Consider the following 21643-nt stretch of genomic DNA (forward strand, 5'->3'; position numbering starts at 1 on the left):
AACCAGAAAATATTCACATTTAAGAAACTGAAATCAGAAAATTTAGACTTTTTTTCTCATAGAATGCCTCAAAACAATTCATTGATTAATTAATCCTGTTGCAATCTTGTCAGTTGATAAATAGGTCCAAACACGAGGAGCACATGGACACGCAAAGACTTTTTTTCCAAGTTTTTCCCTTAACAATTATCTTCATCATCGATCTTTTTTTTTTTAAAAATGACCCAAAATGATTAATCAATTAATTAATCCTGCCACAATATTGCCATTTGACAAAAATAGGTCCAAAGATAGGTGCAAAACATGTGGAGCACACGGATGCGCCACATCTTGCACCTATGTTTGGACCTGTCTTTCAAAACTTTCTGGTAACGATTGATATTAATTATTGAAATGATATTGAAGTTCTTATTCTTAGGTAAAATAGCTACATAATGTTGCTTTAATCTGTCACCCACCGCAGGAACCGGGGTTCTTGTTTACATGACGTCTAAACTGTCAGGTTACTACAGAAAGTCAGCAGAAAGCAGATTATTTAAGTGCCTTCAGATCCACAGTCTGTGGGAGACGACTGAAACCACCTGTAGGTGTGATCACAGCAGCAGTGATCTGATCAGCTTACACAACATTCAGCTCCCACACAGAAGAACACTGACGCCAAACCATCTGAGAGAGTAAAAAATAAACTGAGTCTGTAGGAGAACATGAGAGAACTTACAGGGAGGATCCACCAGGTCACAGTCACATCTCTGTCTGTCTCCACATGTTCACCGACCAGCTCTCATCAGTAAACTGCAACAGGACATCCAGGTGTCACGGTCTTTCAAAATGAAAGGAGTCTGTGAAAGGAGAAAATATATATTAAATATATTATTATTATTATTATTATTATTATTATTATTATTATTATTATTAATAATAATAATAAACAAATAAATGTGTCAGGAAGCCACAGCCTCAAACAAACTTCACTACATCTTAGAAGTAAAAGTGCTAAATGGAACCATAAATCGTTCCTCAGCTCGTCCTCACAAGTGAACCCTTTTTGGTTCCTGGTAGAACCTTTTTTAACAGTTGCATGTGGAACCCTTTCAATGAGTTCTACCTAGAACTCAACATAAAGGTTTATACCTAGAATGATCTTTGAAAGGTTTCACCTAGAGTCCGTTTTCAGAGGTTCTACAGAGAACCCTTCTGTGGTGTACAGCCAGAACCCTCTCTTGGGGTTCAATCCAGAACCTTTCCACATTCTTATGGTGCTAACAAAAACCCAGACAGGGGGTTCTACAAAGAAACTTTTGTATTCCAAGGATCTGGAAGCCAACCTGGGTTTCTTCCAAGAACCTTGTTTTATATTCCAAGGGATTTATCTAGAACACACTCAGTGAGTTTTTTGTCTCTTTGCAAACCCTTTTCCTAAAGAAAAAAAGAGGGTGAGGGTTGGGGGGGGGGGCATCAGAATCAAATGGTTCTGGGTAGAGCCTGAATCCTTCAGGAACCCTTATTCTTCAGAGTAGCAGCTGCATCCAACACTTCAATTCATATTCAAAGTCACATCATTCATACAGAGTAAGCTGACGTGTCGCTCTGTTCTCTGAGTTCTCTCTGTTCTCTGTGTTCAGACTTGTTCTTTAACTGAAGGAAACAAAGTCACTTCATTCACTGAACATTTTAAATCCACAACAGCGTCTTTCTTCAGAGTGTGTGTGTACATTAAAGAGTGTTCCTCAGTGGTACACAGGGTCCCTTCTGCTCCTGAATAATCTGTATAATCACAAACTCTGCCTGCAGAAATAATGAGATGCTTCTCTCTCTGTTATTGTCAGGCCGGGACTGTGATTGCGCACCATAATTACCACTTTCTGTTCAGTGAGACACAGTCACATCTGTTATGTAGGCGAATCGTGCTGCGCTGCGAGGCTCCCTCTCATAAAGAATCACACCAAGATGATCTGACAGAATCCAGTTTGCACTTCATGCCGTCGTAATCAGCCAACAAAGACGTCGTGTTAGAAGAAGAAGAGGAAGAAATCAGAGACAGGAGGGACAACATGCTGTGTCTCTGTGGAGATGTACCTCAAGTTCATCATCCATGATCTAAAATCTAGATCTAAAACAAAATTCAGTGTGTAAATAGTTCAGTATATGTACAGGGAGTGTTCTGCTTTGTTCTTATTTAAGAACCAAAAGCCCAGACACCCTCTGACTGCTGTGAGAAATCTGTTATGTAATTATTGTTCATTAAAACAAACATGATCTTTCTCTTCCCACCTGAATTTGCAGGCCAGTGAACACTTGAGCAACAGATTTTCATGCATATTAAAATGCATCACACTAAAATATCTGCAGTGTGAGAGTACAGACCCAGTGTGAAATTCATTCAACCTTTATTTTAACTCGGAAATACATTGAGGTAGAGACCTCATTTACACTGTAGTTGAGTAAACCAATAAAACAAAAACTCTGACACAGAAAACATCAAAGAGGAACTTAAAGAAAGGGGAGTTAAATTGAATAAAAAGCCAAGGATGTGAGGAGTGAGTGCTGATGGAGCTGCAGCTCCACCTGAAACCAGGTAAAAGAAAAAAACAGCCGACTCACAGGAGAGATAGAGGGAGTGAGAGAGTGTGTGAATATGGACAGATGTATCGACATGATATAAAAACTTCTTATGGTCATGAGTCATAATCTTACTGTTCACTTCTGTGGTGTGTGATTTTATTACTCCCACGTCTGATCTGTGTACTTTTAAATACTTAACTACTTAATTACTTAATTACTTACATGCTGATTCATCATAACTGTGGGGGAGTGTGTGTGTGTGTGTGTGTGTGTGTGTGTGTGTGTGTGTGTGTGTGTGTGTGTGTGTGTGTGTGTGTGTGTGAGAGTGTGTGTGTGTGAGAGAGTGTGTGTGTGTGTGTGTGTGTGTGTGTGTGTGTGTGTGTGTGTGTGTGTGTGTGTGAAGAGTCAATGTGATATAAAACTTTGTTGACGATGAATCTTGATGTTACTGAACAGTTCTGTGGTTTATACACTGCAGACTAAAATATCTGTCTCAGAAGTAAAAAAAAAAAAAAATTAAAATGGTTAAAGATGTAAATTGACCTGTGGATAAAAATGAGAAAACTTTAAATTGTTCTGCATGTTGTTCCATGCTGCAGGTGCACAATATGAAAAAAAATGATTTTCCAAATTCAGTAAAAATAGCTGGAACGTGCAGCATAATCTGAGTTTGATAAGAGCCCACATTAAAAGAAAGCATTAAACTGATGTAAGGAGGTAAAAGACTGATAAGAGCTTTATAAATAAATAAATAAAATCCAGTGTCTGTCACACCTTACACAGAGAGAGAGGGAGGGCCACCCAACCTCAGCATACAAATCACAGTGATGGGTGTTAATGAATGTTAAGGCAGAGTGATAAACAGAGTCCAGGGGCTTCAGAGCGGCAGCAGAGGTGTACATGTATAAAATATCACCGTAGTCTAACACTGATTAAAAACAAATGTGAAGATGAACTGTTTTCTCACACTGAATTCAATTTGGATTTTTAACTGTCGATCAGACAGACGTTGTTACAGACAATGTGTTTGTATGTTGATATTAAAAAACATCCTAAATTTTGGTCCCTCCAGAACAACTGTTCTCATTTCTGTGTCTGTATGTGTGCTGTTGTCTCATAGACAGGAAAAATGTCTCAGTATCATTGAATTTTTTAATTTTTATTTAGCGGACGTTTTATCCAAAGTGATGTACAACTGAGAGCCGGTACAACACAAGCAAGGATCAAGTCAGGAGAGAACAGCTTGAGTGAGAGCCACAAACTGAAGAGTCCAGTGGTGTGGCTGTGGTGTTTGAATCCTAGAGCCTAAACCAGGAGTTGTGCTGCATGCTCAGATAAGTAGGGTCTGATCTTATCCTGCTGTTGTACAGAGAAAAACGACATGATCGACTAATTGAGGCCACATGGACCTCGAAGGTTAGTTGGTTGTCGATCATGAAGCCTGAGTTTCGGGCAGACCTTGTAGGTGTGAGCTGGGTGGATTTTAGTGCTGGAAAAGGGAAAACTACATACCAGTTGTAAATGGTGAAATAAAGTTATTTATTTAGCACAGTTTTGAACTTGACAAGTGGAAAAAAGGGGAGGTGAAACTGCAAAGGGTAAAGGGCTGATAGGTGCTGCTCAACTTAACGAAAGAAATATATCAAAAAGGCTGTAACAGAGTCGGACACTGATTTCTTGTTGTATAGAAGGACTAGTTGGGATGATCAGAAGCTCAGTCTTGGAGGGGTTGAGTTGAAGGTGGAGAGAAATCAGCGAGGCATGATGAAATGTGAGCAGAGATCGTGTGGTCTTCCACAGGGAGTGATAGGAGGAGCTGGATATCGTCTGCATAGTGATGGTATGAGAAACTATGGGAGTGAATTATCAGTGAGGTAAGGTGGTGTAAACTGAGAAGAGGACCGAGTACTTTGGGGTTTGGACACATCTCCCCCCCAGAATATCTCTATGAGAGGTAGGACATGAACCAGCAGAGGGCAGATCCTGAGATACTGAGCTCAGTGAGTGTGAGGAGGAACTGTTTCCACTGCAGCTCACAGATCCAACAGCAGCAGAGCTCAAAATCACATATTCTAATATTCTCTGTGTATTTTATTTTATTAAAGCCGGTCACACGCAGTAAATCAGACTTTTTTTTAATTCAGTCTCTGTGTCTTTTCAGACTGTGGACATTCACAAAGAGAAGGTGGCACGGCGGGAGATCGGCATCCTCACCACCAATAAGAACACGTCCCGCTCACATAAAATTGTCGCTCCGGCCAATCCAGAGAGGCCGGTGCGCTACATCAGGAAGCCCATCGACTACAGCGTGCTGGACGACATCGGGCATGGAGTCAAGGTGGGAACAAAAACTAAAATAAATAATGATGATGATAATGATGAGGTCATGATTCTAAATGTTTTTAGTCTAAAAGACGTTTTTCAGTGCAATAAATTCTATACAGTATATTATGGCTGCAACTACTGATTATTTTTATTGATGATTAATCTGTTGATTATTTTCTTGATCAATCAATTAGATGTATTGGTTCATAAAATGTCAGAAAATGGTGAAAAATTCATTCTGTCATGACTTGTCAGTAGAAAAATAGGTCCAAACGTGAAAACAGGTGGAGCACACGGACATATTATTATTTTTCAACCAGTGATCAATCTGGCAACATTTTTCCAATAATCAGTTTCTACCTGTTCTCACATGGTTTCACATCTCTGATCTAAAATGATTTAGTTCAGTATTTTTATTGAGAAATACAACATAATAAGAACCAAAGTTAACACAGAAAATAATTAATGCATCATTAAGAAACTCTCAGTAGATTAAAAGAAAAACTAATTTTCTGCCTTTTAAAGTGAGAATAAAGTGATTTTGATGAAATGTTTTAAGGTTAGATTTGGTTAGTTTTCCTGACAGATGTGTTTTTGTTGCACATGATTTGTTCAAAGACTGTCGCAAAATTGAAAACCTGACCATAATTTCTGTTTTTATTTATTTATTTATCATTATTGTTATTATAATTTCTTTTTGTGTTTTCACAGTTTCTGGCCATGATAAGTGGTGCGGTTTTGGTACTTTTTAAAGAAACATTCTTTTAGTTGCAGGGTTAGAGGGAGATGCAGATGCAGATCATCAAATCTTCATACCAGAAATATTTGTTGATGTTTTGCAGCGATCAGTAAACAGCACCAGAACAAATATTTCTGTGTAGGTGTGGCTTATACAGCGGATGTGTCACATAGAGCTAAGAGAACACTGCATACAGCCATTAAAAGAGAAGAAGAAGAAGAAGAAGAGCTAAAATAAAATGATCAAGCTTAAAGATGAAGTGATCTAAACTTGCATGTTTGTGTGCATCTGTTTCTTCTGTGTTTGTGTGTCTTACTAAATACTGTATGTAGAGTACTGTACACATTTACAGTGGTGTAAAAAGCCTGAGTGTAGTGTGACATTCATTATCTAGTCACTGTGTTTTCAAAACTCTGATTTATTTAAGTGCAACTTGACATCTTGTTTGTGTCCTCACTGTTTGAGCTGCGTTCAGGGTTTCTGCAGGTCCTTAAACAGCTTTGACGGGTCTTAAAGATTGGTTAGCGTCATGCTCGGTTCATGGGAAAACCTGAGCACAGCGTAAAAGTGACTCCCCTCTTTCCCCACTCCCAAATATGACCAGTGCCACAGTAGATACAGTCATTGACATCGTAAATAATAGACAGCTGTCAGGGTGAGCATGGCCCAAAATAACAAACAGGACAAACAGCACCACCCTCTGGCAAGGAGGGGGAAACCAAGATCAAACATATTAACCATATAATATAAAATCCCTCATGACCTGAGTCATAACATCAGATTATCATGTTAACATTAGCCTACTTTTATTAAAAAAAATCACCTTAAATGTGTTGTTGGGGGAAAAAAGTATTGATTGCACTGTAACAACTACAAAATGAAACCAACTTGGGCTGCACAATTAATTGCAATAAAATTGCAATATGGACAAGTACAATATGTGAATCACAGAGCCACAACCAAATCGCAATGTTTTGAAAAAGGAAAAATGTGAGGAAACAGCATCATAATGAGATGCTGTCGAGCTGCAGAGATGAACTGACCTAAAAATCTTGATCTCCAGATTAAAGAAAACATCTTTGCTTGGTTCAGGCCTCAGTAAATATCACATCATCACAGTTTTAATTTTATTTTTTTCAGTGAACATGAAAATTGTGATACAAAAATGATCATTTCCACTAATCATATCACATATCATAAGTTAAGTCAAAATAGTGTCAATATGACCTTTTATTTTTTTACCAAATCGTGCAGCTCTAAAACCAACATAGAACCAATAAACATTAATGCGGTCTGTGCAGCTCTGTGAGAATTTATCAGCACACGTCTGTCACTGTGTGATATTTGGACTCATATGTTCAGATTGTTTATGTGGTAATGTTATTTTCATCTATTACCAGTCAGTGCAAGTTCAGTGAGATCTGGCTGGAGAACAAGCCTGTTGAAAAAACTCATTTGAAGCCCACTTCTTCAAGAAAACATGAGGATTAATTTGTATCTAGACCAACATTAAAAGTGCTCTGGATTTTGCAGGTCATTCTGGGACTCTGATTCTCAGTCATATCCTTCTCACTTTTTTGCATGAAATACATGAAATAGTTCTTAAATTGCTTTCATAAAGGTCTTAAAAAATCTTAAATTGAACATGTTGTATCCTGCAGAAACCCTGTAGTCTCCTTCTGTCTGTGTTTCAGCCGTCTTCATCTCTCTCTGTCTCTCTATGATGTTTTTCTGCCATGTCTTTAATGGCTCACTGTGTTTGCATGACGCTGCTGCACTGACACTAACCTCCAGACAACCTTCTCTCCTCTTCTTCCTCCTCTTCCCACTGCTTTCATTGACGTGTTCAGTGGTTGTTGAGGTTCAAGGTAAGGACGCACAACACACAGGTACATACAGTGACACAATAAAAAGACCAACACTGCTCACAGGTTTAACTGGGGAAGAAACAACACCGTTATAAAGCATCGTCATACAGTTATTTCAGCATCCATTTGATCCATTTATTGTTTGGCTGAAATTATTCACACAATCTCAGCTGAAAAATACGTCCAAACGTGAAAACAGGTGGTGCTCACAGATGTACCTATTTTTCCATTAATCAATCAGTTTTTTTGGTCCATAAAATGTCAGAAAATGTTGATCAGAGTCCAAGATGATGTCCTCAAATGTCTTGGTTTGTCCACAACTCAAAGATCATCAGTTTCCTGTCAGAGAGGAGGAAAGAAACCAGAAAATAATTCACATTTAAGAAACTGAAATCAGAGAATTTAGACTTTTTACTTTAGAAAAACGATCCAAACTGGTTAACTGATTATCAAAATAGTTGTATCGCATTTAATGCATGATGTGTGATTATTTCTAGACATATACACATTTTTATTTTATTGTTTTCTGTTTTCTGGTTTTCAACTCATTGTCTGTTTCTTCGTCTTTTTGTTTTTTCTTAAATGATGTTGGTGCTAGTTTTGATTATTATTTTTGTTTATATTTGTTTGTTGTTTTTTTCCTAAAAGGAGACGAGGTCTCTTGTATAAGCTTGTGGTGTGTGTGTGTGTGTGTGTGTGTGTGTGTGTGTGTGTGTGTGTGTGTGTGTGTGTGTTTGTGTTTGTGCAGGTGAACGGTCAGCAGAACATGAAACTAGGAGGTGGTCTGTCCAGGTCCAACCCCCCCACCCAAAAACCACCCAGTCCTCCGAGGGCCGGCAAGGGCATTTTAGGGTATGTACCAAACACACACACACACACACACACACACACACACACACACACACAGTCAGAGACACACTCTCTGTCTGCGATATCTGTGTGTTTCCTGGATGCTCTTTTCTCTCTGAATGTGTGAATCTGAGTCATGTGACATCACGTTATGTTTAATTTAGTTCTGAATGTGAAAGAGGCTGTGTGTGTGTGTGTGTGTGTGTGTGTGTGTGTGTGTGTGTGTGTGTGTGTGTGTGTGTGTGTGTGTGTGTGTCTTGTGGGAGGACGGAGCATCCTGCAGCGAGCTTATTACAGATTAGAGCCGGCAGAGGGGATGACATCACACACACACACACACACACGGAGCTGAGAGGAGTAACGTCATGCGTTGTGAAAGCTTGTTGTCTCTCCCCTCCAACATGTAGGTCACCCAGCTGCATCCCTCCTTCCTCCTCACTCCTCATCTTCATCTCTTGTGTCTTTTCTCTTTAATTCTCTCCTCATTCCCTCTCTTGTTCTAAACTGTTCGTCCTCTCTCTGTCTCTGTGTCCAGCTCTCTCTGAGGTCATGTTCTTGTTTGTTTACAGGAAAGGTTTGATATTTTGGGGAAATGCATTCGGGTATAACTTGGAAGGTAAAGAAGCTGAAATCAGAGAATCAAAAAATACACAAACCGATTAATCATTTATCAAAACATTTGGCAAGTAATTTAATAATCGATTAATTGTTGCAGCTCTATCGCAGTCCAGTAGTTCTGTAGAGACAGACAGGAACAGTGCATGTGATTTGCAGATGTTTGATGACATTTGACAATTGACCCTTCACTCAGCTCCACCTCCTCCTTAGTTACTGTTGCTACGCCTGCCAAGCTTTCCATTCTGGCACTGCATTTATGCAGTTTACAGTGATAACTGTGGCAGCTTTGACATTGAAATAATGAGTAACTGTTGAAACATGAGGTCTGTGATTCCTTACAGACCTAAACAAAAGCAGATTTTCATTTCTACCTGACAACGTTGGATTTTGTTGCTAAAATAATGACTCACAAGCAGATTTCATAAGTGTAGCTGGCTGATATAAGCTAATGCTAAGGCTAACTTGACTTGAGTGAGCTGAGAGTCTCCAGCTGATGTTTTAATGTTTCCATCTGACATGTTTAAAACAAGAACCCTGTGAAAGTGTTTATGTAAAGTTAGCTAACAGCTGTGTACATGATATAACATTAATGCTAACAGACTGAGGCTAAAGCTAGCTTACATCTTAGCAAACATTGGTCAGATGGTGAAATACAGCAGGTATATCTACATGATAGATGACAGAAATACACTCATTCTCGACTCAATTAGTGCAGCGGATCTTGAGACGGGTCACCAGCCAAACCAGCCGGACCACGATAGCAGAAGACAGTCGGGATAAGAGCTAAACTAATCCAGCCTAGACCTGAGACAGCGAGCCAGAGAGAGATGTATCATTGTTGACCCACTTTGATTCTTCATCAGCCTACATCCTCCTCCTCAGATCCCCACAGAATAATTGCTTATTGAGGGATCTAATAAGTTTGTCTGGAGGTGAAGTTCCTGCTCATGGAACACAGATTATCCCTCCTCTCAGAGCCTCCTGCACACCTTCAAACATGGAGAGAACTGGAAAACTTGACAGGCCCTAGTTATGGTTGCTAAACTGTGATTGGACAGTTGCTGTCTGGAGGCGGGGCTTAGCGGTTTGGGTCATACTGATGAAAGTCTCAAACCGAACTGAACGTCCTGCACCCAGCAGTTCAGGAAAAACAGACCGTTACAGTTCGACTCATACTGGTGTCCTGAACAGAGCCAGCTGGTCCCTGTTGGTGTGTTCTTCCTGTTTACTGTGTGACCTGCTGATCAACCGCCTGTTTCTCTACAACAAATCTTAATGAACAGGATTGTTTCCCTGCTGAAGGTGCCAAAACACCACATGACCTGACCATTTAAATCAAGTCAGTTTTATTTATATGAACGCCAAATCAGACAGAGATATCTCAGGGCAGGTTTTTATATTCAGCAGCAAGAATGAAAACATTGAGATAAAAATGTCAGTAACTTGCAGAGGAAGATGAGAAAGTGTCTGAGTTTAGAGGGACAGAAGCAGCTCAGCAGTTGGTTTGAACTGAAGCCGAGTCCGTCTGTCTGTCCGTCAGCACACAAACACACACGTCCACACAGAGACGAGGAACAAACACACAGCAGTGTGTTGGCATCATGCTGCAATCAACAGGCCAAGTCCTTCTGTCAACACACACACACACACACACACACACACACACACACCATCAACAACAGCAACCCAGAAACACACACACACAGATATTACATTATTTATCTGTTCTGTTCTTCTTTAATACTTGTTTTATTAGTTGATAGATTGATTTTAATGATTATTTTCATTATAAATTAATCTGTCAATCATTTTTATGATTTACTGATTAGTTGTTTTGTCCATAAAATGACAGAAAAAAACTTTTTTTTCTCCTCCTGCAATAACTGACAAGATTGTGTTGATTTTGTATTAAATCTTCACCAAACTCCAAACTTCTCTCCTGATGTTCTGAGATCTGTTATAATTCTCTAAAAATCATCCTGACCTTTAAACATGGCCTCAGTACGTTTCTCTGTTTCTCCTGCAGTGAAGAGGACGAGTGAAATCTATGAGTGATTATAACTGTTTTATGGCTTCATAAAGCTGACACTTCATATCAGAACAGACAGCGCCCTCCTGTGGCTCCTCACCAACATTTTAATTAATGACTCTAAATCTTATCAGGGATGGAAACGTGACATTAAAGGTACGTAACACGGCTTCTTAACTTATTAACAAAAGATCAAGACACTCCTGAGGGTTGAATTAAAGAAAAGACATTTTATTTTCAGAAATTCACTAAATCATGCAATAAAATGCAAATACATGAGTTGAGGCCAGAAGAGAACATAAACAGCTCCTGTTCTCAGTCTGCATGTCGTCTCACAGCTGTACAGCTCTATTTAAAGGGATACTTCACCCAAAAATCAAAAATACACATTATTCTTTGGCCTGTAGTGCAGTTTATCTTTCTAAACTGTTTTGATGTGAGTTTCAGAGTTTTGGAGATATTAGTCTCACATAGCCAGACGTCTCTCCACAGCACACAACACATACACATTCTGCTATAGGGGGAAAAAATGCCCTGCCTTGTTTGCATTTATTTAAACCAATCATGAACGTCGGTGCAAAGATCAAAATGCAGCAACAGTGTTGCTGCAGAATAGTGTTGAGGGGGAGCTTGATTTGCACATCGGGAGGCGAGCTCTGGCATTAAAATGACTACAACACTGCAAAAGAGAGGCTAACAGCTGTTAGCTTGTTTACAGTTCAACTATTAGCATCACTAATTTGCTGTTTTCAGTGTGTAGGCTGCACCTGTTTCTCAGGGACTTTGAAAACGTAGACACTTGAAACAAGCGACCAAAGACAGACTTATACCTGCAGGGTGCATCCAGTGAGTCCGACTATGGAGACATCAGCTGTAAAGATGTCCGCCTTCTCTCCAGTATAATAGAACTAAATCACACTCGGCTTGTGAGGCTCAAAGAGACAAAAAGATACATTTGAAAACTCAAAACCAGCATCTCTTTCTGAAATCATGACTTGGTTACTCTAGATAATCTACAGTGCTTGTAGGAACTACTTTCTTTCTACAGTTGACTCTAGCAGAACTACTTTATTTCTAATAAAAAGAAAGTAGTTCCTACATTAAACTGCTCACAACAAAGTCTGTGGATTATCTTGAGTAATCAAGTCATGATTTCAGAACGAATACTGCACAGAAAGCTTGTTCCACCTGAGTCCTGCCTGACTAATACAACATGAATAATAAATAAAACTTAAAGATGTTATTTATCTGTCATGTGAATGAAAGAACCAGCAGCTGGGACTCTGGATGGGAACTGACTGTTATTACAAAACCTCTATAGTCTGAAAAATCCAAAATCAGATGTCCGCTGCTCTGAAAATGCACATCGTCCCTGTTCTCCCTGCAGTTGTTGGAGTTAGTTTGTATTTTTGTAGCAGTGGGCGTTTGTTTTCATGATCAAGAGCTGCTGGACAGATGGACTTTTGGTCTCGGGTGATAAACATTAAACATCTTAAATTACTATCTAACGTGAGAACAAAGTTTTTCTTCCAGGCTCTCAGGTTTTTGTCAGATGCATCATCATGTTGGACGTCCTGTGCAGGAAGGACAATGGCGTCTGACTGTGTCATCACAAATAAATCCCACCCATTAACCCTGTCTCCACCCTTACCTCATGCCTGTACAGGAAGAACTCCCCCTACAGGACACTGGAGCCGGTGCGCCCCCCAGTGGTGCCCAATGATTACGTCTCCAGCCCCACCAGAAACAACATGGCCGCTGGACAGCTTCCCAGTCCGGCCCGCACAGCAACCCTCAACCATCGACCCCGAACATACAGGTAGCCGGGTCGGCGTGCAAACATGGCTGCCAGGGGTGCTCCCTCTGATCTTCATCAGCTGTCAGGATGATGATGAGTTCTGCCTCTCTGAGCAGATATTCAACACGTCCATACGTCTGGTTTGGGACGACAGGTTTACAGATGTGTCACAGCTGCTTCATCCTGATCCAGACTGACGGATGTGTTGAAGATAAAGTTCTAACTACTAACGCCTCTCAACTCATCCTTGTTTCTTTCTCAGTGTGCTTTACTTCATGTTTTCATTTTGATCTAATCACATTTAATGAAGCGAATGTCAGCAAATATTTTGGGATCATTTTTGTCACAAGGCTGGAAATGTTAAAGGGTCAAAGTCGAGGTTTATTACTTCATAATTCTGCATCTTTTAATGTGATAATTCCATTTTTTAATTTCCTTCCACACAAACACTCTTCTTAGACGCCACTCTCATATGTGTGCATTTAAATCTGAAGCTGGAGGCTAGAGATAGTTAGCCTAGCTAAGCATAAAGACAGGATGCAGAGGGAAACACTTTGGTTTTTGTGCAGATTAGATAAATCAGACATAACATGTAAATCAGCGAGCTTTACAGTCAGATTCTGTTGTCTTTGGGCAGATCCAGGCTAGCTGTTTCCCCTTGTTTACAGTCTTTATGCTAAGCTAAGCTAACAGGCTGAACTCTTCCTTTAAACTCTGATAAGGTTTGGACTTGTTGGTTGCTGATATAAATGAAAGTTTGGACATAAAAAGAACATTGCAGAAAAATAAGTAATTTTTGATAAATTTTCCCAAAATGTTTGCTTGTGAGTTCTCACCTCTCTTCATCTCACATCTTCTGCTTCAGCTTCTCAGTGTGTGAAATCTGCTGCTGTCAGTGTTTCCTCTGTGCTTTAACCAGCAGTGATGCTCCTTCAGTTTGACCTGATTTCAAACACATATTTCACTGAGAAATGAAATATGAGCAGATTCACAGAACATGTTAAATATTAAATGTATATTTAACAAAAACACAAAGGTGATCCAGAATTGATTGAAGCAAAATTTCTTCAAATTAAGGCAACACACTCCAGGAGAACCCATCCTTTTTTCTACTTTGCTTCATGACATGTCTTCTGTCAGACTGGTGGGAAGAAAACACCCAAAATACACATTCGGGTGTTTATTTTAGTTCAGAAGTCTGCAAATTAGATAATTCTTCAACTTAACATTTCAGAAAACTTGAAAGAAATGTTTTTTTTATCATTCACTTTGTCTCCCTGTTTCCAGTCACATCTTCAGCTGTCCTGTAAAATTAAAGGCATAAAAGCCTTTATAATAAAAATATAAAACATAAAGTGTATTTGTATCTCCAGCAGTGACCATCCTGCTGCTGCAGCATCACTGCTGAGTGAACACAAAGGACATAAAGGGTTAACTCTCTGCTTTACATCCTCACAGCATCAACTAACTGACTTTCTTCTCGTTCATTTGATTCATTTTCAGTTTATTTTCTGTTTTCTGCTCGTGGTGTGACTGTACGGCCTGCTGGTGCTCTGGGTGGAAAAAAAGACAAATATTTTGAGAGTAAATATTTTTAGTTTACATAAATATTGCAAGAAAATCAGAATTTAACATATATGGTTTGCTTAAAAATTGATGCAAAATCCATTTTAGAATCATTTTAAAATCTTAGATGTTCCAGAATATTGGCCTTATAATTTAGTCGCCTTTCAGTTTTACTTCATGATTGACTTTTGTTTATTTTTTTACCATTTGAAACACTGAAATAATTTGAGACCAGATTTATGAAACATCATCTCTGCCGTCCAATCACAGCTCTGCTACAGATGGCTGTAGAGTCTTTCCCATCCAATCACCACCTCTGTCTGCTCCTGGTCTGGAGCTCTCAGCCAATCAGATTCTGTGTTTGCAGCTTGTCATTTTTTAATTGCTTTTGTGCTGACATTAACTCAACCGTCGCTGTGCTTTTACTCTGAAGTTTCTCTACAGGCAGCTGACTTCCTGTCTGTCTGCCCGTCTATTGTGTGTCTTAAAAAATCGAAAGACAAATTGACACAAAGATTTCTATTTGACAAAGTGTGTGTGTGTGTGTGTGTGTGTGTGTGTGTGTGTGTGTGTGTGTGTGTGTGTGTGTGTGTGCAGTGGCAGCAGTGGAGGCAGTCATCCCAGCAGCAGCAGTCGGAGCAGTAGCAGGGAGAACAGCGGCAGCGGCAGTGTAGGTGTTCCCATCGCCGTGCCGACACCCTCCCCGCCCTCCACCTTCCCAGGTAACGTCCACATCTGCACATTTTACATATTTTCTTCTTCTGTCCTCACTGAGTTCGTGGAAATACGACTGGCCTGTAACTTTTGAATTTATTGTTGTACTTCAGAAGTTCAGGTTGTTGCTCAGGTGTGGCGTCCGTGATCAGCTCCCGTCAGCGCGATGCAGCTGTAACGTGACACATCTGTACTCAGTGAAATCAAACCTTTATTTTTTTTTCAGATTTTGAAATGACTAATAGGCACTAAAGTTTTGGAATTTGATGTTTGAAAATCTTTTAGTTGAAACCATTTTACTTTACATTTCCTGATAATTCAGCTGTTTCCTGACTCCCTGCTTGACCCCCTGCTTTTTCTTCCTTCCCTTCCTTCCTTCCTTTTCCTTCCTCCCTTCCTTTCTTTATTCCTTTCCCTTCCTTCCTCAAAGTCTCCCCAACTGCTGGACCAGCTAGCTCCTCCTCCACTGCTCCAAACTCCTCCCCCTCTCCAACTCCTTCCTCCTTCTCCTCCTCCTCCTCCACCACAACCTTAACACAACCTAACGCACCCTTTGCACCAAACTCACCCTCAAAACCTGCCGACATTCAGCCAAACACGCAATCAAGTGCACCCACCGGCACATCCCCGCCCTCTAACCCCGCCCCCGGCACGTCCGAGGTCCAGTCGGGTGTTTTGCCTGGAGAACTGTCTCCTCCCCTCCTTCCTCCTGCCCCTCCTCCTCCACTCTCCTCTTCCTCCTCCTCCTCATCACCTACTGAAGGTGAGTTTCTCCGGGAACACCGCCTCTGTCGCCAGCCCCGCCCGCTCCTGCATCCTCCTCCCCCTCCATCCTCCATTTTACCAGTGACGTCATCCTGAGTGTGTTTGGAGGGTTTGAGCATCATGTGAGCTGCTGGCTGATGCTGATGTTGAGCTTCAGCTGATCGTCGCTGTGATGAAGCTCTGTCAGTCGTCTGTAATAAATAACACATGGATGTAAAATGACACCTGACTGGTTGGTGGAGACATAAAACTGTGAATTATATTATTGATGAATTTAGTTCCATTCAAAGGTTTAAGGCTAAAGCCAAAAAGATCCTGAGGGATTCGGTTGTGAAAATCCTGCTGAGCTCCTGACTCTTCTGCTCTGCTAACACGGTCCAGGATGACGCTCTGATTACACAGCTGCTTCAAAGCATCCCTCTGCCAGACAGCCACAAAATATGAATTTAGTTTTGTTTATTTGCACTTTATGTATATATTAAAAGACAATAAAAATAATAAAAAGAAGTTAAAGCATTTTGTTTGTATTTTCTGAAAAGAGGAATTCTCAGATTTTCTTTTGGATGAGTAAAATAGTAACATTGAGGAAAGTTGGACATGCGGTGTCCACACACTGTTACAGTACAAAAGGATAAATTAAACTGTAATAAAAAGTTTAAATACAAGTATTCTTCTTAATTTTTCAGTCCTGAGGAATTTAATGTGGGGAATTTGAGTTATTTCAATATTTTCTATCAATAATATATTTATATTTGTTACAGGATATTATAAAATAGATTTATTTATATTGTGAGAGAGTTTGTTCATCTGAAACCGTTTAGAGATCGATGATCGGGTTTGATGAGCCAATAAAAGAGGCAGGACATTATGACTTTATCTCCGTTTGAATGATATGAGACACATTCATCCACCTGCTCTCACTGTGATGTTCATCCTTTCATCCTTGACTCTTTCAGCTCCTCGTCCATCTGCTTTTTCATTTGTGGCTGATTAAATTCACTCTGGATTTGAACCGTCACCTCGAGGCCTGACAGGGTTTCACTTTTTATTTTTGTCAGTTTTTTATTTTGATTTTTATCCGTCCGACTGCAAACATCACGTTTCCAAACCGTCCAGAGTTCAGCAGCCGTGTCTCTGCTGTTAAACCTGACGTCTGTCCTCTGTCCTCCGTCAGGTCCCATCGTCCCTCAGTTCTACAGTATGAACCGTCCTCAGCCTCGACAGCAGACTCCACAGGTGGGGGGGTCGCTGCCGTACCGCCGCCCCCCCTCTGTAACCGGCCAGCCAATCACAACGCAGAACCAGAACCAGGTGAACGGTGGTCCGTACTACAACCAGAGCCCAGGTAGAAACGGCGAGCACACACACTCAGGACATCTACAAACATCTATTTATTTTTATTTACACATCTGAAAAATGTTTCTGAAAGGAACAAAATATATTTCAGATGATGAACTGATTTATTCAGACTGAAGAGTAAATCTGTGAATTAACTGACATCTGTGTGTGTGTGTGTGTGTGTGTGTGTGTGTGTGTGTGTGTGTGTGTGTGTGTGTGTGTAGCCTCCCCCCCGCCCCCCTCCCTCCTCCAGTTCACCCCTCAGCTTCCTCTCATGGGTTTCGTCGCTCGAGTTCAGGAGTCCAGTGAGTCTCAACGTTCAGGTTTTTCATTTGTGAATCCTGTAAATATGAGTCTGTCTGTGTGTTTATTAAATATTAAATTAAATCTGAACAGGAAAACATCAATTCTACAGATGATGTTTTCCTGGGATTTACTTTTTTTTGCTTCTAATCTGTTCATTATGTTTTTATTTTTGGTTTCCTAATTTCTTAATTTTATTAAATCGCTCGTGTTGGAGGTTTTATATGGAAAACCATTTTAGTCAATTTTACATGAATAACTAAATAAATAAATAAATATGGCCATGAAATCAATCAATCAATCAATCAATCAATACTAATCAGCTAATAAACACTTGTATTCATTTCAAGGGACTTCATTTCCTAGTGTCACATTTATTTATTCTTTATTTATTTATTCATTCAAAACCCAAAACAAGGACAACAAACAAAACTTCTTAAGACAATAATAACAACATATTCAGTAAAATGTGATAATAATCACACAGATCTCATGAACAAAAAAATCCTTTTTAAACATCAGTATTCAGTCAGTTCCTAAAAGAAAAGAGTTTCAGTTTGATTTGAGTTCAACAGAAAAATCTGTTGGTTGTTTTTTTTTTTTTTAAGTTCAGATAAAAAAAAAAAACATGAACCATATTTACTGTAGATGTAAATTCTTTTTCAGCAGAACATCCTGCAGTCTGTAACCATCTGTATGTTTGTGAATCTAAAATTGATTTTCTTACTTTCACTCCCCCAGTCTCAGATGCTCCTCCTCCTCCTCCTCAGCCGACTGCAGAGAGCCAATCACCGGCTGAGGAGCCGCCGCCGTCTCCTCAGCCGGTGGAGGACGGACATGAAGAGGAGGACTCGGCTGTTGTGGAGTACAACGACCCGTACGCTGAAGAAGACCCTCCGTGGGCCCCGAGGAACTACCTGGAGAAAGGTTTTTCTGTTTGGTTTGTTTTTTTTCTGCTTTGTTTTGTTTTGTTTTGTTTTTTGTATTGTTTTTTTCATTCTGGTTTGGTTTTTTGTTTGTTTTGTTTTTGTTTTTGATCAGTAAAATTCACCTCATCTTAACTTCTCTTAACTTGTCTCATCTGATCTTCATCATGTTGATTGTCAGTGCTGATACATCGGTGTGTCTGTCGCCCCCCAGTGGTGGCGATCTACGACTACACGGCCGATAAGGAGGACGAGTTGTCGTTCCAGGAGGGGGCGATCATCTACGTCATCAAGAAGAACGAGGACGGCTGGTATGAAGGGGTGATGAACGCCACCACCGGCCTCTTCCCCGGAAACTACGTGGAGTCCATCATGCACTACGCCGACTGAGGGCCGACAGGCGGTTCTGTTCGCTGCACGCTGCCTTCATGGATCTGAACCAGAAGGGAAGAATTGATTCACACTAATCGATCACAAGCCGATCAGAGCTTGTGAACAAAAAAATCACTAATGTTTTATTGTGAATTTATTTTGTTGGACTTCTGTGAGTGAGAAAGTCGGTTCACACTTTGTTTTTGTTCTGCATCCGTCTCCTCCTCCGACCCATAAGGCCTTGCATTAACAGGTTCTTTGCCGGTTCATGTTCTCAAACATTAACTGAGGACTGAGAGGCATTCAGGTGTTTTGTTGGTGCAGTTTTGAATTTAGTTTTCCTTTGATCACGTCCACATCTTGAAATTATTTCTGTCACTTAACTTCAGCACTTTTCATGGAATCATTTCATGCTCACAGGAAACAAATCACCTTATCATGTTCAGGTTCTTAAACGATGCATTCCCAAACACTGATCGACTGGTTCCTGTTTTCTTTAGTGTCATTTTAGGATTTAAATCTGGTTGTTGAAGTTGTGACCAAACTGACCGCTACACCTAAAAAACTGCAACTTTCGATTCGTTTTTCAACCAAACTTTCACCAAACCCCTCTTCTTCTGACCTTTGCCTTAACAAATAACCCACAACCCCCAAACCAAACTTTGTCAAGAGCTTTTGTCCATGAAGTTAAAAAACAAGATACACTGAGAACTCTGGGAAAACAAGTAGAGATTAGACAGACTCTAAAAAAGTTTCATTTGTGAATAAAGGTACGTCGTCCTGTTGTGCCATAAATCATCACCATCAGTTTCCTTACTGATGTCTGTAACTTGAGCCTCCTGTGCTGCGAGAAATTGACAAAAAGAAAATGACCTTAAAGGGAAAGTTCACCATAAAATCAAAGCTACATATCCCTCCTCTTCCCTGCAGTGCTCTTTATCCGTCTGGATGGTTTTGGTGTGAGCTGCAGAGTTTTGGAGATATTAGCCGTCATTAAAACATTAACCAAACCAATAACTGACAGCCGTCAACATCAGACAGTCTTTTAATATTTTGTTAAAAAACAAACATACTAACAGTTTGACTTAAAGCTCCCTGCGCTAAATATTACACCAAACTCCCTTTAAAAAATATAAAATATTAACAATTCCTTACCTGCTTGTGAAAAACACCACTGTGGAAACATGAGATAAAAGGAGTCACAAGTCAATAGCATCAATATAATCAATAAAAATAAACTGTATTTCTGTGCAAACTTTATATTTTGGATTTTGTCACCTCAACTCTTCCAGCCTCCTGTTGGTCAGCTGAGCTGTTTCAGTGGGACAAGACTGAGTTTTTTAACATTTTCTCACAACTACAGAAACACGAGGTAAAATATTAAAATGTTGTCTGATGTTGGCAGCTGTTAGTTGTTGGTTGGATTAATGTTTTAATGATGGCTGATATCTATAAAACTCTGAAACTCACACCAAAACTATCCAGACAGATAAAGGAAAAATATGTATTTTTGATTTTGTCATGTCGGATCTATTCAAGTCAACAACTCTGCCAGTTAGCAAATGTTAGCATGCTAACATGTAAAACTCAACATTTATGCCCCAGTACTCATATTGATTTATGTACAGTTACTTTTATTTTCTCAGTTAGTCTGATTTTTTTTTCATTCATGATCGACACAAATCTGCAGTCTGATCTCTGAGCCTTTATTCCTGCAGTCGTCATGGTGACATGGATCTGACCGAACCGCTGGGTGGAGATTCTGGACCTGTTGCCAGTTTTTTTAAAGTTTACAGTGTGTTTGCCTGCATGCCTGATATGTAACTGACAGTTTTATTATTCACAGTGTTTTCATTTTCTTTTTGTTTTGTATTTTTTTTTTCACCTGTTTGCTTTTCTCCTCTCTGTCAGATCAGCTGGAGGTCGTGATGTTTCTGTTCAGTGCTGTTTTTAGTTGTAATGGCCCTTTAAAAGTGTGTGTGGACTCCAGGCTGACTCTCAGGTGGAGGTGGAGATCTTTGTGCCATATTTCCAGGTGTTTTGGTGTGAATGCAGGTGTGTGTGTGTGTGTGTGTGTGTGTGTGTGTGTGTGTGTGTGTGTGTGTGTGTGTGTGTGTGTGTGTGTGTGTGTGTGTGTGTGTGTGTGAAGCAGAATGAACCAAACCTCCCTCGTAGACTCTCGTTGTGACTCTGGACCTGAAACAGTGTTTCCTCGTCGTACAGTGTTTATTTCAGATGTGTTTCAACACAAAAACCAGAGTGACACAGATTTATTCTCACATCAGACGTGTGGACGGAGCAGAATTCAGCTGCGTCGCAACAACAGGGATTCATTTTTAAACCTGATTAAATCCTGAGTTTACTTTGAATGATGTCACACCAAACTTTTAAACTTAAAATTAAGAAAGAATAAATTAAACCTTAAAATTCTGTTGCACCAAAACTTTAGACTCCAGTTTAAACTGGACAGTTTAAACAGTTTAAACAGTATTAACTTTAAACTTAGACTTGAGGAAGTTTAACTTTTAAAATAGCTCCATTTTTGTTAAAACGGTCTTGTTTTTGAAAATTTTCCTATTATTTGGTCGTATTGCTTCAATAATCAGCCAAGTTTTTCTCAGAGGAGGAGAAATTAGAGCTTCTCTGCTGATCAAGTCATCATGAGTACACTAACTGAATATCTAGCTAACTAGCAAACAGTGTAACATTTTCTAAATTTACTAGCTAGCTAATAACGTAACATTTTGTAAACTTTATAACCAGCAAACAGCGTAACATTCCATTAACTTTTTAGCTAGAGAACAACATAACATTTCGTTTCATTCAACCCTAACCCTAGCAGGCTAGCGAAGAATATAACATTTTATTTTT

The 21643-nt window shown here is 39.8% G+C and overlaps 1 protein-coding gene across 3 annotated transcripts in view; it reads left to right on the forward strand.

The window, feature by feature from the left end:
- Nucleotides 1–18964, forward strand: part of LOC146323366 (abl interactor 2-like) — a 31042-nt gene extending 12078 nt beyond the window's left edge. Inside the window, exons 3-12 of one of the 3 annotated variants that reach the window (XM_084725561.1) lie at nucleotides 4724–4900; nucleotides 7477–7494; nucleotides 8243–8346; nucleotides 12657–12809; nucleotides 14952–15076; nucleotides 15499–15831; nucleotides 17008–17178; nucleotides 17396–17476; nucleotides 18216–18401; nucleotides 18615–18964. In XM_084725561.1, coding sequence (XP_084581687.1) covers nucleotides 4724–4900; nucleotides 7477–7494; nucleotides 8243–8346; nucleotides 12657–12809; nucleotides 14952–15076; nucleotides 15499–15831; nucleotides 17008–17178; nucleotides 17396–17476; nucleotides 18216–18401; nucleotides 18615–18790 — 1524 coding nt within the window. In that variant the 3' untranslated portion in view covers nucleotides 18791–18964. The remainder of the gene's footprint in view (nucleotides 1–4723; nucleotides 4901–7476; nucleotides 7495–8242; nucleotides 8347–12656; nucleotides 12810–14951; nucleotides 15077–15498; nucleotides 15832–17007; nucleotides 17179–17395; nucleotides 17477–18215; nucleotides 18402–18614) is intronic. The other 2 variants (XM_084725562.1, XM_084725563.1) reach the window with 2 other exon arrangements.
- Nucleotides 18965–21643: the final 2679 nt, after the last annotated feature.

This window comes from Lutjanus erythropterus, chromosome 8 (genome assembly GCF_056507025.1).
Source record: "Lutjanus erythropterus isolate fLutEry1 chromosome 8, fLutEry1.hap2, whole genome shotgun sequence".
Taxonomy (NCBI): Eukaryota; Metazoa; Chordata; class Actinopteri; order Lutjaniformes; family Lutjanidae; genus Lutjanus; species Lutjanus erythropterus.